The 18,628-nt window shown below is 50.3% G+C and overlaps 1 protein-coding gene across 13 annotated transcripts in view; it reads right to left on the bottom strand.

Annotated features, from left to right (window-relative positions):
• Positions 1-18,628, bottom strand: part of ADGRB3 (adhesion G protein-coupled receptor B3) — a 444,111-nt gene that overhangs the window by 41,752 nt on the left and 383,731 nt on the right. For all 13 annotated transcript variants that reach the window (XM_064164125.1, XM_064164131.1, XM_064164132.1 and 10 more), the window contains 2 exons: positions 6,021-6,171; positions 4,766-4,835 (listed from right to left, as the gene is read on the bottom strand). In XM_064164125.1, coding sequence (XP_064020195.1) covers positions 4,766-4,835; positions 6,021-6,171 — 221 coding nt within the window. The remainder of the gene's footprint in view (positions 1-4,765; positions 4,836-6,020; positions 6,172-18,628) is intronic.

Below are 18,628 nucleotides of genomic sequence, written 5' to 3'. Positions count from 1 at the left end.
ATACCCCCAGGATGGAAACATTTCCATAGCTGCAGAAGCTCAGGAGCTCCACACACTGCGGTAAGATGTAGCTGTGCTGCCTTCCCACCAGCCTGTGGGTGCCCTTGAATGCATGAGCACACCTACATGGAACCACAGAATGGCTTGGAAGGGACCCCCAAAGCTCATCCACTCCAACCCCTCTGCACTCAGCAGGGACATCCTCCACTAGAGCAGGTTGCCCACAGCCCTGTCTCAGCCTCACCTGGAATATCTCCAGGGATGGAGCCTCAACCACCTCCCTGGGCAACCTGGTTCCAGCAGCCTCCTGGGGCAGAACTTGTTCCTCACATCCAATCTCCATCTGCTCTGCTCTCATTCCAAACCACTGCCACCTGGTCCTGTCCCTGCAGCCCTTTGCAAACAGTCTGCAACCTGCTTGTAGCCCACTTCAGGTCCTGGCAGGATGAGAATAAGTCTCCAGGGAGCCTTCTCTTCTCCAGGCTGAACATCCCCAGCCATGGACCCCTCCTACTAGCTCAGGGTGGTCAAGACCTCATCCAGCTTGGCTTTGAACACCTCCAGGAAGGGGGCACCCACAACTGTTTTGTGCTGAAAGCATTCTGAAGACAGCTTCTCAGGCACCTTCTTACATGTCATGTTAAACTGCTGTTCCCTTCTTCCCTTCTACATTTTTTGGTTGTACTGTATTATTTTTGCTCTGATAGATCCCCCCCCTGTGCTTTATAGCTGCTTTTATTTTCTTCTCCATTTCTGGCTTAGTTTATTTTCTCCATTTCTTTTTTTCCCTTCATTCTCCACTTCTGTCCTTTTTTCCCCTTTATTCTCCACTTCTGTCCTTTATTATATTCTCCACTTCTTTTTTTCCCTTCATTCTCCCTTTCTGTCCTTTTTTCCTTTCATTCTCCATTTCTGTCTTTTTTTCTCTTTATTTTCCACTTCTGTCTTTTTTCTAACTTCATCCTCCATTTCTTTTTTTCACTTTATTCTCCATTTCTGTCTTTTTTTCACTTTATTCTCCATTTCTGTCTTTTTTTCACTTTATTTTCCATTTCTGTCTTTTTTCTTTACTTTGTTCTCCACTTCTGTCCTTTTTCCCCCTCCATTCTCCATTTCTGTCCTTTTTTCACTTCATTCTCCATTTCTCTCTCTTCTTTTTTTTTACTTTGCTCTCCACTTCTGTCCTTTTTTCACTTCATTCTCCATTTCTCTCTCTTTTTTTTTTACTTTGCTCTCCACTTCTGTCCTTTTTTCACTTTGTTCTCCATTTCTGTCTTTATTTTGTTCTCCACTTCTGGTCTTATTTTATTACTTCTTCTCCACCTCTGCCATCCTTCCTCCCCGAAGCTCACCCAGCAGCAAGCCATGTAAGTTGATTAGCATTAAGAGCATCCTCTGGTGGGTTTTATGGGCACTGTGTTACATGGCCATAAAATTCTGCTCTGCACATCCAGAGTCTTGCTCCTTCATCCTGCACATCCTGTGAGCTGTTTGATGCTCTCCAGGATCATAGAATCAGCCAGGGTTGGAAGGGACCACAAGGATCCTCCCCCTTCTATGGGCAGGGATCATGCTTCTGCTCACCAGGATGATGGTTTCTCCTCTTGGGAGAACCTGGCTGTGAAAGCATCTTCATCCTTGTTGACAGAATGAACTCCTGCAAGTTATCTGCACTCCTCATCAATGCACAGCTCTGTATGCAGGTCAGGAAAGGTTTATTAACTGCAACCTGTAGCAGTGTTGCTATCATAGCTCTGATGGATGGAAGAGAGGCAGCAACAATATTTAGTAGGCTCCCAGAAATAGGTGGGGGGAAAACACCCAACCCAAACAACAACCAACCAATCAAGCTTTCAGACACACAAATCTTTTCCAGGTGTCCTGACACTTCTAGAAGCTTCTTGGATTGGGCTTTTTGTTCTTTTTAATCTCTTCAGCTTGAGCATCTGCTTGTGCCATAGTTTTCACACATCATTTTCAGTGGACAGCAGTGGAATTGCCTAATGATGAGCACTGAGGGAAGAAGGCAGAAAGCAGAGCCTGTGGATCACATCATCTGTGTGTAGAGCAATCCAAGCCAACTCCATTTGCCAAACACCCTGTGAGTGAAAGTGAGCTCTGCTTTAAAGCTCCTTGGTCAATCCTTTCCTTGTGGGGGGTCTGTGGGGACTAGAAGCAGCTCCTTCATTTTCACTCTTCATTGTCTCCATCTGGAGCTGTCATTTCTAACAAGCAGAATCCTGCACAGCAGGAGTATTTTGCAGCAGGATGCATTTCTGATGGCAGTGTGGCTGTCCCTGATTGCAGCCAGATACAGTGCCAGCAGTTACCTAACTTCCACAGGGCTACAGTTAGCAGAACAGGAAGAGGAGGAGGGCAGGAGTCCTACTTTCACCCAGCCCAACAGTTGTTACAGCACACAATTCCTGGCTGGCATCTGAAGTGGTACAGCAGGTCAGGTGGTGATGGAGAAGGAATCTCTATTCCCTGCATTCTGTGTTCCATACATTGTTCTGATGTCAAATGGCAGGAAAATGGATTTGCAAAGGAGATGAGAGTCACAGAGTCACAGAATCACAGTCATAGAATTAAAGGATCATGGAATGGTTTGGTTTAGAAGGGACCTTAAAGCTCACCCAGTTCCAACCCCTTGCCATGGACAGAGACATCTCCCATCAGCACAGCTTGCTCAAAGCCTCATCCAACTTGGCCTTGAACACCTCCAGGGAGGGAGCAGCCACAACCTCCCTGGGCAACCTGTGCCAGTGTCTCATCATCCTCACAACAAAGACTGGTTGAATGTCATGAAGTTGGCCTGGGCTCACCTCTGCAGCCTGTCCAGATCCCTCTGGATGGATCCCTTTCCTCTAGTAAGTCGACTGTGCCACACAGCTTGGTGCCATCTGCACACATGCTGAGGGTGTACTGATTCCTCAGTCCATGGCACTGACAAAGATGTTCCCCAGCACTGCACTGACCCCTGACCCCCCACTGCTGTCTCTCAAGCAGAGTCTGGTCCGGGAAATGGCTAACTCAGGAGAGGTGGATGGATGGGAGAGCTGCTCTGAGCTTTCTGCAGGGCTTTGGCTCCAAGCACCTCAAGGGTACTAAAGATGAGGAACTTGACTGGTGGGCAGAACCATGGATGCAGAGAGACTCTTCTCAGCACAGCTGCAGCCATGCCTAGATGCCAGTGAGTACAGAATGGTGAAATGCTTACTTCATCTTCACTGGCTGAAATCTCTGCTGGTGTTCTGTAACCAGTACAAGAGAAGCACCTAGTTGAGGCTACAAGGATTAATTTCTCTGACTGCAGATTTCCTGAGGGGGGGTAGGTAGATTGGCTTGGAAGTGACTGGTAATAGTGGTGATCTGCAAGTCACCTCAGCAGAGAAAGAGGCTCTCTTCTTCCACAAAGATCTCTGCATCAAGAGGCTGTTTCTGTGTGCTTGGCAAGCTAACTTCAGAAGGACTCTTTTCTTCACTGGTATTTAAAAGGCAAGCTGGGGCAGGGTGAAAAAAGGTGAAAGACTCAAACTTCTTGTTTTGTGATACAAAGCTTTATCAGGACCTTGATTTCATGCTGGCTCTGACTGGGTTTGTGTAGCTTCTGTGGCATTTTTACTAGTGCCAGGACCTTGATTTCATGTTGGTTTTGATTGACTTTGTGTAGCTTCTTTGGTTTTTCACTAGTGCCAGGACCTTGGTTTCATGTTGGCTTTGGTTTGGTTTGTGTAGCTTCTTTGGTTTTTCTCACTAGTGCCAGGACCTTGATTTCATGCTGGCTTGTTTGGTTTTTCACTAGATGTTTTCCCACTGTTTTGCTCCTGCATCCAGAGGTCTCTGCCATCTCACTCACTGACTGCTGCTTCTGTTCTCTGCTCTTCACTACAGTGATGGTTGGACTCGCTGGTGGCAGAGGCTAGCTGAGGCATTCAACACTCCCTTTGGGGGAGTGGAGTCAAATCTTAGGTGTTTAAGTGCAGCCAATCCTCAGTGGAATCTCAGAGGCTTGCAAATGAAATGGGTCACACCAGCATCTTCTCCTCACTCTGTTGTGGACCACACAGTGACTGGGCAGATCCAAGTGTCAATGGATACCTGCAGAGCCTTTAGACTATCATAGAATCATAGCATGTTAGGGGCTGGAATGGACCTTGAAAGATCATCCAGTCCAGCCCCCCTGCCAGAGCAGGACCATCCAGAGCAGATCATACTGGGATGCATCCAGATAGTTCTTGAGTATCTCTAGAGAGGAAGACTCCACAACTCACCTGGGCAGCCTCTTCCAGTGCTCTGTCACTCTCACAGGGAAAAAATTCCTCCTCAGGTTCACATGGAACCACCTATGCCTCAACCTCCACCTACTGCCCCTTGTCCTGGCACTGGGCATCACCCAGCAGAGCCTGGCTCCAGCCTCCTGGCACATTATAGTATCATTAAGCTTGGAAAAGCCCTCGAAGATCATCCAGTCCAACCAGAAACCCAACCCCACCATGACCACTAAACCACATGCCCAGGTGCCACAGCCACAGGCTCCTTCAACACCTCCAGGGGTGGGGACTCCACCACCTCCCCGGGCAGCCTCTGCCAGTCTCTGACCACTCTTGCAGCAAAGAAAACATTCTTAATACCCGACCTAAACGTTCCCTGGCTCAACTTGAGCCAAGAATTACTACGCTGCCCAACTGCTGATGGGTGTGACATTGTTAATTAACATCAACCTCCTCCCCCCCCCTCAATGTATCATTTCAGATTGACTTACTAATGAGCTGTTCCATAGCCTTTTGTCTTGGTAAAGCCTATTGATATGGCAACCACTAATGCTGGTAAACCTGCAATAAAACACAACCCCCAGACCAGTTAACAGCCATTAGGTGCTGATCGAAAACATCAGACCAAAGAAACCCCAAACAAAACCACAGCAGAGAAGCTTGATGCAAAAGTGGCCAATTTCACAAGGAATGAATCATTCTGGGTGCTGCTGCAGGGCTTGCTTCTTGGAAGCACTGGTAGGGGGGAGGACACTCTTCTCTGCCCACAATGTACCACACTTTGATGTAGCTGAATTCCTGCTACATTTGACAGGTCTTAAAGTGAACTACCAAACAGCTCCATGAATATTCAGTGAAGGTTTGGGGTTGTTTTTTTTTCTCTTGTTCTATTTTGGGGGGTTTATAGAATCATAGAATCAGTCAGGGTTGGAAGGGAGCACAAGGAGCAGCCAGTTCCAACCCCTCCTGCTTATGGGCAGGGACACCTCACACTAGATCAGGCTGTTCAGAGCCTCATCCAGCCTGGCCTTAAACACCTCCAGGGAGGAGCCACCCACAGCCTCCCTGGGCAACCCTTTCCAGTGTCTCCCCATCCTTGCTCTCAAGAATTTCTTACCCTAGAATCACAGAATCAGTCAGGGATGGAAGGGAGCACAAGGAGCAGCCAGTTCCAACCCCCATGCCATGCCCAGGGACACCCTACCCTAGAGCAGGCTGCCCACAGCCTCAGCCAGCCTGGCCTCAAACACCTCCAGCCATGGGGCCTCAACCACCTCCCTGGGCAGCCCCTTCCAGGCTCTCACCACCCTCATGCTGAACAACTTCTTCCTAACATCCAGTCTGAATCTGCCCATTTCTAGCTTGGTTCTATTCCCCCCAGTCCTATCACTCCCTGACAGCCTCAAAAGTCCCTCCCCAGCTTTCTTGTAGCCCCCTTCAGACACTGCAAGGCCACAAGAAGGTCACCTGGGAGCCTTCTCAACTCAGCTGCAGGACCTTGCGCTGCTCTGTGGCTTTGGTGTTACACTACTCTGCTGGGGAACTCCTCCAGTCCTGCTAAAGCAGGTTTAGAAGAGGATGCCAAAGGCAGAGCAGCACAGCTGGACATGGACAGCTGCCTGACCCAGTTTTGTGCTCTCTATGCATGTGTTGTCTCCTCCCCTTCAGGGGATGGGATCGTTGACGCCGCCGCTGCGGGCAACACTGCATTCCAGCCCCCCCAGGAAATGAACTGCATGGACTTACCCCATCCAAGGCACAGGAAACGCTTCCTTATGAGCCGTGTCCTGATTTTCCCAGTGACAGCCATGTATGACTGCCAGGCCTCTGTCAGAACCCAGCAGAATGAAGCTAAGAAGAAGAAGTGCAAAAAGGCGGTGGTTGTGGTGCAGATGCCCTGCGGGGAGCAAAGAGAGGCTTGTGCTGAGCACTCAGGGTACCCATTCCTCTTGGCAGTTCAAAGACTTGTCACATTCTATCATCTTGACCATTACCCCAACACCCTCAGCAGCAACTCCCCCCTTCGTGGTGGCCACAAAGAGAGAGAAAGGGAAGTGAGGTGGTGATGGGTTTGGGCTGCTTCGCCCAAGCACTGAGCGCACCCAGCAGGGACAGAGAGCACAAAGCAAACACTGCCACCAGAGAATTCCCCCCACTTTCACCTGGACAGGCATCATCACAAAGCCACTGACTGTGGAGAGCAACTTACAAACTTCCTGAGCACAGAAGGCCACAGAGCTGAAGGAAGGAAATGTGAGGATCCAAAGGCTCCTTACTGCTGCTCAGAGGTCTTGCTCTCCATGCAGAAGGAACTCCAGACTCACAGCCCAGATTTCAGGCAGTGGACTGAGGCTGGCTTTGCATTTAATTCTTCTAGAACATATTGCCTGAGACCTTTCAGCTCAGGTTAAAGATCATAACCTTGCTAATTAACCCTGGACATGGTTTTCATGGGCGCCAGTCACTTGTCACCTGGGAGGTATTTTGAGTGCATGGAGTCAGCTTTCCTTTGTCACTGCAGCCCTTAATTAAACTTGACACTGCAGCTAATATAAATGAGCTTGATGGCAGAAATGATCCTCTACCCTCCACTGCCTTGCTTAAAATGCCAGTGGCAGGCTATAAAAGGCAGCCTGCATTGGACCCTAGAACCAAACCCATGCTAGTAATGGCAGGAGAGTGGGGCTCAAAGAGGTCCCTTCCAAAGCCTACCTTCCTGCAGACCACAGCTAAGAACAGCTGCACTCAGCCCTCTCAAACCACAGAATGGCTTGAGTTGGAAGGGACCTTACAGCTCATCCAGTTCCAACCCCCTTGCCATGGCAGAGACATCTCCCATGACAGCAAGTTGCTCAAAGCCTCATCTAGCCTGGTCTTCCAGGGATGAGCTGTCCACAGCTTCTCTGAGCAACTCCTTCCAGCCTCTCACCACCCTCCCAGCAAAGAACTTCTGCCCAAGCTCCAATCTAAATCTGCCCTTTAGTTTAAAACCACTGTCCCTCCACCCACCTGAGGCAAAGACTTGCTCTGCACTTCTGTGCAAGACAAATACTGCTGATGTCAAAGAAGCAAAGACCACACCCTGAGAAAACCCCAGCAGCTCCTGCAGCCACTCCAGCCTAGATTTTGCCTATCTTTAGTTGCCCTTAACTCATATGGATTCCTGAAATCCACCCTGTTAAAGCCTGGCTGATAGCAGCACTGCCTGCATGTGGAGAACAAATGGTTTCCAGTGCAAGCTGGGCACTGGAACACACAATGAACACAAGGGAAAGCAGAGAGATGTCCTTCCTGTCACTGGCTGGCTCCTGTGTTATGAATTCCCACTTCAATCTGCAGCTTCAGCTTGCTTCCCTAGCAGTGTGTTCTCTCAAAGCCAGCATGTTCTCTTGGAAGGAGAATTTGGCAGTAAAATGACTTTTGAGGAACAGCACAGAAAGGTTCAGGTAACAAATGGGAATATGCAATTTCCCTTCTACATGAGGCACATAAAAGCAGCTCCTGAGCTGCTGGGTGAGAGCCTTGCCAACTCTGAGCTCCCTTCCAACCTCAGCCAGCCAATGATGCCATCATTCTATGAACTCCTGTGGCTGGTTGGGTGTAGGCTGTGGAAGTCAGTTCATAACTGCACTGCAGGACAGCTGGGGATAACCTGAGAGAAAGCAGAGGACTGCTTTGGTTGGCAAAGACCTCTGAGGTCACTGACTCCAAATGTCAACCCAATACCAGCCCTAAACCATGTCCCCAAGTGCCATGGCCACAGGTTTCTTGGACACCCAGAATCACAGAATCAGTCAGGGTTCAAAGGGAGCACAAGGAGCAGCCAGTTCCAACCCCCCTGCCATGCCCAGGGACACCCTACCCTAGAGCAGGCTGCACACAGCCTCAGCCAGCCTGGCCTCAAACACCTCCAGCCATGGGGCCTCAACCACCTCCCTGGGCAACCCATTCCAGCCTCTCACCACTCTCCTGCTCAACAACTTCCTCCTCACCTCCAGCCTCACTCTCCACACCTCCAGCTTTGCTCCATTCCCCCCACTCCTGCCACTCCCTGACAGCCTCAAAAGTCCCTCCCCAGCTTTTTTGTAGCCCCCTTCAGATCCTGGAAGGCCACAAGAAGGTCACCTGGGAGCCTCCTCTGCTCCAGCCTGCACAGCCCCAACTCTTTCAGTCTGTGCTCACAGCAGAGCTGCTGCAGCCTCTCAGCATCCTCCTGGCCCTGCTCTGGACACTCTCCAGCATCTTCACACCCCTCTTGTCCCAGGGGCTCCAGGGATGAGAAATCCACCAGCTCCCTGGGCAGCCTGTGCCAATTTCTGACCACTCCTGCAGCAAAGAGTTTTTTCCCTAATATCCAACCTAAACCTCCCCATGTGCCAGTCCAGGCCATTGAGGCTTGTTCTATGATGCTGCTAGGGAGAGGAGCCAGCAGGAGAGCCAGGTTATTCTGCCCCTGTGCTCAGCACTGCTCAGGCCACATCTTGAGTGCTGTGTCCAGTTGTGGGCTCCTCCATTGCAGAGAGCTGTTGAGGTGCTGGAAGGTGTTTGGAGCAGGGCAGCAAGGCTGGGGAGGGGCCTGGAGCACAGCCCTGTGAGGAGAGGCTGAGGGAGCTGGGGGGGTGCAGCCTGCAGCAGAGGAGGCTCAGGGCAGAGCTCATTGCTGCCTGCAGCTGCCTGCAGGGAGGCTGTAGCCAGGTGGGGTTGGGCTCTGCTGCCAGGCAAGTATCAACAGAAGAAGGGGACACAGCCTCAAGCTGTGCCAGTGGAGCTCTAGGCTGGATGTTAGGAGAGAGAGTGATTGGCACTGGAATGGGCTGCCCAGGGAGGTGGTGGAGTCTGTGTGGCTGGAGGTGTTGCAGCCAAGCCTGGCTGGGGCACTTAGTGCCATGGTCTGGTTGGTTGGGCAGGGCTGGGTGCTAGGTTGGGCTGGCTGAGCTTGGAGCTCTCTGCCAACCTGCTTGGTTCTGTGATTCTAACTCCCATCTGGCTCCAGCTTCCTTTCAGGGAGCTGCAGAGAGCAATGAGCTCTGCCCTCAGCCTCCTCTTCTCCAGCTCCCTCAGCTGCTTCTCCCCAGCCCTGTCCTCCAGACCCTTCCCCAGCTTGGCTGTCATTCTGTGGACCTGCTTCAGCCACTCAATGCCTTTCTTGCAGTAGGGGACCGAAGACTGAACCCAGTAGCCAAGGCATGGCCTCAGCAGTGCTGAGCACAGGGGGACAAACCCTTCCCTGCTCCTGCTGGCTGCTGTGAAAGGGAAAATTGTGATTAAAATGTCAACAGTCCTCCTGATCACCAAGCCAGAAGGCAGAAGCAAGTTTTATTAGAGGTGATCTGTGCTTGAGCTGGAAAATGTGAGTGCTGATTATGATGAACTCTCCTGAATGGCAGAGAAGGGTCTTTAATGAGCAGCAAGGCTAATCCTGTATGGCAGATTAACGATGTCTTTGCATCTGATACCAGCAGAAAGATGCAGATCAGCCCCAAAACACCACCTGAGGACTGCTGTGGGATTCTGATGGCAGAACCACGTGCAGGCAGAGCTGGAAGTGAGCTGGGGTTCAGAGAATCATAGCAGAGAACGACAGAGGTTGGAGGGCACCTCTGGAGATCATCCAGTCCAAAGCCCCTACCAGAGCAGGGTCACCTAGGGCAGGCTGCACAGGAACACATCCAGGTGGGGTTTAACAGTCTCCAGAGAAGGAGACTCCACAGCCTCTCTGGGCAGCCTGCTCCAGGGCTTGACCACCCTCAAAGAGAAGACCTTCCTCCTCATGCTCAGATGGAGCTTATGCTCCAGTTCACAGGATCCCAGGGGCTGGTAGGGACCCAAAGAGAGCACCGAGTCCAACAGAACCACAGACACCCCCAGGCTGGCAAAGCTCCTCAGCATCACCAAGCCACTCTGCAAGATTCACCTTAAACCATAGCCCTGAGCACCACAGCCAAACCACCCTGAAACACAGCCAGGGCTGGGGACTCCACCTCCTCCCCGGGCAGCTCATTCTGTTTGTGCCCTCCTGTACTCTTCCCCTTGCCTAGCAGATGAAGACTCCATGGTGGCCTGCCTGGGGAGGAGATCTCTGGGAAGTCTCTTTGCAAACAGGAACACAAATCCACTGGCACCAAAGGCAGCTGTTACGTGTGGCACTGAGCATCCCCAGCTAGGGAGCGACCACTTTAGCAAGTATGTTGTTAGCTCTTTTCTCCTTCCTCATCAGGTCAGCAGGCTCCCAGTTTCTCCTTCTCCACCTCTTCTCTCAATTTCTCCTTCTTCTCCTCTTCTTCTCCTAATTTCTTCTTCTCTACCTCCTCTTCTCCCAATTTATTTCTCCTTCTCCACCTCTTCTTCTCCCAGATTCTCCTTCTCCCAATTTCTCCTTCTCCACCTCTTCTCTCAATTTCTCCTTCTTCTCCTCTTCTTCTCCTAATTTCTTTTTTTACACCTCTTCTTCTCCCAATTTATTTCTCCTTCTCCACCTCTTCTTCTCCCAATTTCTCCTTCTCCACCTCTTCTTCTCCCAATTTCTCCTTCTTCCAATTTCTCCTCTACCTCTTCTCCCAATTTATCCTTCTCCACTTCTCCCAATTTTTTCTCCTTCTCCAAATTTCTTTCTCCTTCTCCACCTCTTCTCCCAGTTTCTCCTTCACCTCTCCTCCTCCCCCAGCTCCCCTCCCCTTGCTGCCCATTTGCTCACAGGAGCAGCACATCAGCCTGCCTGCACCACAGCCACGGGACACATCTTCCCCACTGCTTCAGCAGGAGATGCTTCTCCTTTGTTCCCCACTCTAGTTTATTAAAACTCACTGAATTAATTAAGTGTGCTGAGCACCTAACAACCTGCAACAAAATTAATTTTAACAGCCCAATCTGCTCTTTATTTCTTCAAGCTTCTGAAATTAAGGCAACTCTGTTACCTCCCCTTCCTCTTGTTCTCAGCTCCTCATCTTTAATTCTCATTACGAGGTGGGGGGGGAGGGAGGACAGGACAGGGAGCTTTGCTATCCTCAGACTGCACAGTTCCATGAGCTCTAATTGAGCCTTGAGTGTTTAGCTACCTTGAATATCTAAGTAAGACCATTCATCCTTTTTTAATAACCACCACAGCACTGAAAGCTCACATCAGGTATCAAATTGTTTCCTGCTTTCCCTGGTGTAAGACACCCACTGCAAACGAGGGGAGCGAAGCAAGGCTGAGAAATGGAGCGAGCAGCACTGCAAATTCAAAGCTGCTCCTTCTAGGGATGGAGATGTTTCCATGTAATCTTGGTGAGTAACATAGAGAACATTTATCCACTGCTACCACCCACAAAAAAAAAAGCAGCTCATAAATGCAGACCTCAAAATAATAATTTATCATTCATTTTGGAGCCTCTGCAGGCTTCTGTTTCTTAATCAGTGCTGGAGGGGTTTGATAGCAACGTGAACAGCTCTGCCACACAGAGGGTTAACTAAAGACACCTCATTTGTCTTCACAGAATGGAATGCAATAGAATCAGGCAGCTTGGAAGAGAGCTCCATGCTCAAACAGCCCAACCTAGCACCCAGCCCTGCCCAAACAACCAGACCATGGCACTAAGTGTCCCAGCCAGGCTTGGCTTCAACACCTCCAGCCACACAGACTCCACCACCTCCCTGGGCAGCCCATTCCAGTGCCAATCACTCTCTCTGCCAGGAACTTCCTAACAACATCCAGCCTAGACCTGCCCTGGCACAGCCTCCCTGCAGGCAGCTGCAGGCAGCAATGAGCTCTGCCCTGAGCCTCCTCTGCTGCAGGCTGCACCCCCCCAGCTCCCTCAGCCTCTCCTCACAGGGCTGTGCTCCAGGCCCCTCCCCAGCCTTGCTGCCCTTCTCCAAACACCTTCCAGCACCTCAACAGCTCTCTGCAGTGGAGGAGCCCAGAACTGGACACAGCACTCAAGGGGTGGCCTGAGCAGTGCTGAGCACAGGGGCACAAGAACCTCCCTTGTCCTGCTGCCCACACTGCTCCTGAGCCAGCCCAGGATGTCATGGGCTCTGCTGCCCACCTGGGCACACTGCTCCTGAGCCAGGATGCCATGGGCTCTGCTGCCCACCTGGGCACACTGCTCCTGAGCCAGGATGCCATGGGCTCTGCTGCCCACCTGGGCACACTGCTCCAGAGCCAGGATGCCATGGGCTCTGCTGCCCACCTGGGCACACTGCCATTATGCCACAAAGCAGGAAGGAAAGTTAGTAGAAAATCCTGACAATAACAACATTTATTTGAGCTGTGAGGAGACAAACTTGAGGAGAGAAATGAAATGGGTGCTGATTTTACTCTTGTGCTGCTGTGACCATGCTCTGAATACTCAAAGAGCACTTAAGGACCCCAATAAAGCACAGGGGAAAGAAAGAGCAAACAAAGACAAAGAGAATGCAAAGGACGTAGCAAGAAGCAGCAGTTGGCTTTGTGTGACTCTCAAGTGTTTATTCCCTCCTCCCTGAAATGACAAATGTCAGTTTGTAAAGCAGCAATCTGCTTATTGTTTTTCATTGCCTTTTTAAACTGTCATTTGGGTTAAACTGATTTGTTTAGCACAGTCCCTTGGTCTCAGAAACAGCAGGCACTGGGATGGATACACTACCCTGGGTCAGATAATCACAGAATCATCAGGGGTTGGAGCAGCTCTGCTATGAGGACAGGCTGAGGGAGCTGGGGGTGTGCAGCCTACAGAGGAGAAGGCTCCAGGGAGACCTAACAGCGACCTTCCAGTACCTGAAGGAGGTTACAGTAAGGATGGAGAGAGACTGTTTGTGAAGGCCTGCAGTGATAGGATAAGGGTAAATAGCTTCTAACTACAGCAGAGCAGACTGAGATTGGATGTCAGGGACAAGTTCTGCACCAGGAGGCTGCTGCAACACTGCAACAGGTTGCCCAGGGAGGTGGTTGAGGCTCCATCTCTGGAGATATTCAAGGTGAGGCTCTGGGCAACCTGCTCTAGTGGAGGACATCCCTGCTGATTGCAGGGGAGGTTGGACTGGATGACCTTTGGAGGTCCTTTCCACCCAGACCATGTAATGATTCTATGACTCTGTGATTCTAGATACAAGATCAGGCTCAACAAGGCTCTGAGCATCCTGCTCTAGTGGAGGATGTCCCTGCTGAGTGCAGAGGGTTGGACTGGATGAGCTTTGGAGGTCCCTTCCAACCCAGACCATTCTGTGATTCTCCCTCAGGTTGGCAAAGACCCTAGAGAACATCACTTAGGTCTCATCATTAACCCTACCCTGCCAAGGTCACCACTAAACCACAACACTAAGCACCACACCTATGTGACCTTTAAAGACCTCCAGGGTGGGTGACTCCACAGCCTTCCTGGGCAGCCTGTTCCTATCCTTGACCGCTCTGGCAGTGAAAAGCTTTTGCCTAATGTCCAGCCTAAACCTACTCTGGTGGAGCTTAAGGTTGCTCCTTCTTGCTCCATCACTAATTACCTGTGAGAAGAGACCAGCACCAACCTCTGTTGTCCTTTCAGGCAGTTGCAGAGGGCAAATAAGGTCTCTCCTTAGCCTCCTCCTCCTCACAGGATCACACAGGCTCAGAGGATGTCAGGGGTTGGAAGGGACCCAAAGAGATCACTATGTGCACCCCCCTGCCAGAGCAGGACCATACCATCTAGCTCAGGTCAGGTTAAGCAGTCCCAGTCCCTTCAGATCCATTCTCCACTTTCAGAGCAGTTTCTGGAGCCAGTCCTAGTCTAGCTTCTAGGGTGGACTGCCATGGATCACTGAATCACTGCATGCTGGGGGTTGGAAGGGGCTCCAGAGTAATGAAACATGAGATGGCCTTTAGGAGGCTGTGGGACAGAAGAAAAAAGGCTTGCAGCATATTTTCTGGAAGGGAGGACAGACCTTGGAGGATGAAAAATGATGGCAAAGTTGTCCCTTCAGTAGCAAACTAATTTGCACCTGTGAGTATCTTAACTGCCTGAGAGCTCCTAGCTGCAGGACCTCTTCCAGGGTCATTACTATTACTGGCACCATAAAGCTTTGCAGATCCCTTTCCATGTCAAACATCCCATGTTTCTTCCCCTTCTGCCAGGCTCACTGAAGCATGGAAGCACAGCCCACAGAACCACCCTGACAGCCAGCAGACATCCTCTGCTTGCCTCTGAGTCACAGCCAGCACAGAGCTTTGTCAGGCCAAGCTGCACTCTGGTTGCTATCAATCCAGTCCCTGCTGCTCACACTGCACCTCCACTCCTGCAGGCTGCAGCCAGCACTTCACAGCCACCTGACACCCTGACAGGCTCTGGCACAGGCTGCCCAGGGGGGTGGTGGAGTCACCATCCCTGGAGGTGCTCAAGGAAGCTGTGCACATGGCAGTGTGGGACATGGCTCAATGTGCACAGCGGTGCTGGGCTGATGGCTGGACTGGGTGATCACAGAATCATGGAACCATGGAATCACAGAACCATAGTCTTGGAATCATGGAAACATAGAGTCTTTGAATCATGGAATCACAGACTCACAGATCCATGGAATCACAGAGTCTTGGAATCATGGAATCACAGAACCATGGAATCATAGTCTTGGAATCATGGAATCACAGAACCAAGCAGGTTGGCAGAGACCTCCAAGCTCAGCCAGTCCAATCAACCAGACCATGGCACTAAGTGCCTCAGCCAGGCTTTGCTTGAAGACCTCCATAGGTTCATAGATTCATAGAATCACAGAACCAGGGAATCACACAGTCTTGGAATCATGGAATCATAGAATCATAGAACAATGGAACCATAGAGTCATAGAATCATAGAGTCTTGGAAGAATGGAATCACAGAATCTTGGAATCATAGAGTCATGGAATCATAGAACCATGGAATCATAGAGTCATGGAATCACAGAATCATAGGTTCATAGGATCATGGATTCATAGACTCATAGAAACATGGAACTCATGTTCTATGAGTCCATAGAATTATGGACTCATGGAATCATGGAACCATAAACTCATGGAATCATAGGATCATGAAATCATAGATACATAGAATCACAGAACCATGGAATCATAGGATCATGGAATCACAGAAACATGGAATCATAAACTCCTAAGATCACAGAACCACAGAATCATGGAAGCATAGAATTATGGACTCACTGAATCATAGGATCATAGAATTATGGAATCATAGAACCATGGAATAACAGAACCAAGGAATCCTAAGAGTCATGGAATCACAGAACCATGGAACCACAGAACTACAGAATGGTCTGGGTTTGTGGGGCCTCCAGAGGTCATCCAGCCCAGTCCCCTCTGCAGTAAGCAAGAGCATCCTCAACTAGATCAGGCTGCCCAGATCCCTGACCTTGGAGGTCTTTCCAAGCCAAACCAATTCTCTGATTCTATGATCACTTCCCACCCAAAAGGGTTGACTTTTCAGACCATCCAATTACCCAGTGCAAGAAAAAGGAGAGCCAGGAGAGGTTCCTATGTTCCTCTGGCACAGTTAAACGTCACAGCTCCAACACAGGCAGAGCAACTGGAGCTGAATTAGTCAGGAAGGAAAGTTGGAGAAGCTGTATTTAAAGTGATTTAATGCTTCAAAGCTGGAAAGGGCTTCTTATTTTCCTTCATGCCTGCCTGCAAACCTGCTGTTCTGAGCTGCAGACACTTCACAGCACAGCCTTGCGAGGACGCAGCTAAAGCACTGAGCTCTTCTGCCCTGCCAGAGTTGACATTTACCTTGTTTAAAGTGTTTAACATCAAAGCCAACAGAAGAAATTCACAGTGTCAAGTAGGCCACATTCACTCAGCAGAAAAAAATACTCATCCCCTACTTTGTAAACATTTAAAACACTTAGGAGGAGATGCAAGATCAGAAGCTCCTGCTCGTGCACCTTTCATCCCTTGCTCTATAGGTGCAGCACTAAACATAAAGCTCATCTAAATTCAGCTGAGTCTCACCACTGCCTTCCCAGTTCATCCTCTAAACAATCCAGGTCCTTCACTTTGTGGTTTGGTGTTTCCTCTCCTTTAGGACACTGTGATTGTCACTCGAGCCTGTCTGCTGCTAAATCAAATAATCTGTTTGCTCTGTTTGAAGTTTGGATCCCATTTGCTAACAATCCAACTGCTGTAATTGCAGGGAGTTCCCACAGCTCACAACCATGACGACTCCAATGAGAAGTGCAACAACAAAGCCTGCAGATGCCTCTCACTTTTAGTCTGAGGGTGATGATTATAATCCTGCCAGATGAAAGCAGTCCATCTTCCTGCCTGGTGGCAGCAAATATCCCTTCTCTGCAGAGCTGGAAGGGTTCCATCCTTTGCCAGGACTGAAGCGACAGCTCTGCCATGCTATGACAGCACTGCCATGTGTCACCTGCCCTTACCCTTCTCAGCTTCACCTCTGGGTCACAGCTGCATACACAGGTCTGAAAAGTCTTTATGCAGGAGTAATGATAAGAGAAAAAGGCTGATTTTAGCCCCTAGGAGCACTCTCACTTGCAAGCATGCCCAGTTCATAGAAGCATGGAATGGGTTAGGTTGCAAGGGAGCTCAAAGCTCAACCAGTTCCAACCCCCTGCTAGAAGCAGGGACACCTCCCACTAGAACAGGTTGCTCAAGGACTCATCCAGCCTGGCCTTGAACACCTCCAGGAAGGTTGTGGAGCACAGAAGCACAGCAGCACAGCCTTCTCCAGGCTGCACACCCCCAGCTCCCTCAGCCTCTCCTCACAGGGCTGTGCTCCAGGCCCCTCCCCAGCCTTGCTGCCCTTCTCCAAACACCTTCCAGCACCTCAACAGCTCTCTTGAATTGAGGGGCCCAGAACTGGACACAGCATTGCAGGTGTGGCCTGAGCAGTGCTGAGCACAGGGGCAGGAGAACCTCCCTTGTCCTGCTGCCCACACTGCTCCTGAGCCAGCCCAGGGTGCCATTGGCTCTGCTGCCCACCTGGGCACACAGATGGTGAGTGAGGGGCAAGGAGCTCACCTCAGCAGCTGGCAGTGCCCTGCCTCCTGTACAACACAGTCAGTGCAGAGTGATCGTGCAGCAGCTTCAAGAATCACATTAATTCCTCTCATGGCCATGATATTAATTGGCAATGCCTTTAGTGCATTAGCCATGGCTTGTTTCAGGGGTCAAGCATCTCTTTCTTCACTTCATGCAGAGATCCTCCCAACAGCCATGAAGCTGCAAATTCATCTATGAGATGAAGTTCCAGCTGCAAGTAATAAACTCCTGGCAGAGGGCTCTGGTTTATGGAAAACACAGCTAAAAAATTAGCCAGGCTCTACCTTTAGAGTCCCTCTAAGCACAGGAGAGGAAACACTGAGCAGCTGCCATTGATGCTATCAATCAGTGATTTACACCTGGAGGAAAGACTGTACAGAAATCAAAAGAGGTAGTTCCTTGGGTTACTTTGCTGACCTCCAGCTCCTCTGCTGGCTACTGGCACAGTGAGGGGTGAAAGGCACCTCTGGAGGTCATCCAGCCCAGCCTCCCCCTGCTGAAGCATGCTCTCCCAGAGCAGGTTGCCTTGGATCTCACCTAGACACGTTTGGCAACTCTGCAGGGAAGGAGACTCCACAACCTCCTACAGAAACACAGAACAGGGGTTGGAAGGGACCTCTGGAAAGGACCCAGTCCAATCTCTCCACCAGAGCGAGCTCACCTAGATCAGCCTGCACAGGACAGTGTCCAGGGGAGCTCCGAGTGCCTCCAGAGATGGAGAATCCACTACCTCCATGGACAGCCTGTCCCAGTGCTTTGTCACTCTCAGTGATGAGAGTTCAGATGGAACTGAGTTCCAGTTTGTGCCTGCTGCCCTTTGCCCTGCCTCTGGCCACCACTGAAGAGATTCTGGCCCCATGTTGTTGGCTCTCACCTTTTAGCTATTGATTGGCATTAATAAGACCACCTCTCAGGCTTCTCTTCTCCAGCTAAAGACAGGATGGGGAAGGAGACAATTAATGGCAGCTGAAGAGAAAACAAGCAGCAGCATCCACAAGCAGAGAGAGCTTCTGACTTGATATGCAGATGGAGACTGACTAAGAATGGCAAGGAGAACAACAGATTAAGAAGTCAACCTCTCCACTCTGTTAACATTTTGACTTCAACTCCCATGGCTTGCAGAAGGAAGCAAAATGTCAAGATTGCTTCTTATAGAAGATGAAAACATTTCTGCTGCCTCCACCTCTGTATTCTTGGCCATCCAGGAGGACATCCTGGGAGCTCTCAGTTTCCTCTACCTGCTGTGCTAAACCAGTGGCACAAAAGGGTTGCAGTGGTGCCAAAAATAATGTTTCTGACAAAGCAGTGAGGAGTCTCTTACAGGTTATAGCCAGGTGGGGTTGGGCTCTGCTGCCAGGCAAGCAGCAACAGAAGAAGGGGA

The sequence above is a fragment of the Pogoniulus pusillus genome, chromosome 25 (assembly GCF_015220805.1).
Source record: "Pogoniulus pusillus isolate bPogPus1 chromosome 25, bPogPus1.pri, whole genome shotgun sequence".
Lineage (NCBI taxonomy): Eukaryota > Metazoa > Chordata > Aves > Piciformes > Lybiidae > Pogoniulus > Pogoniulus pusillus.
The sequence above is the reverse complement of the archived record's forward strand: the minus strand, read 5'-3'. Positions and strand labels throughout refer to the sequence as shown.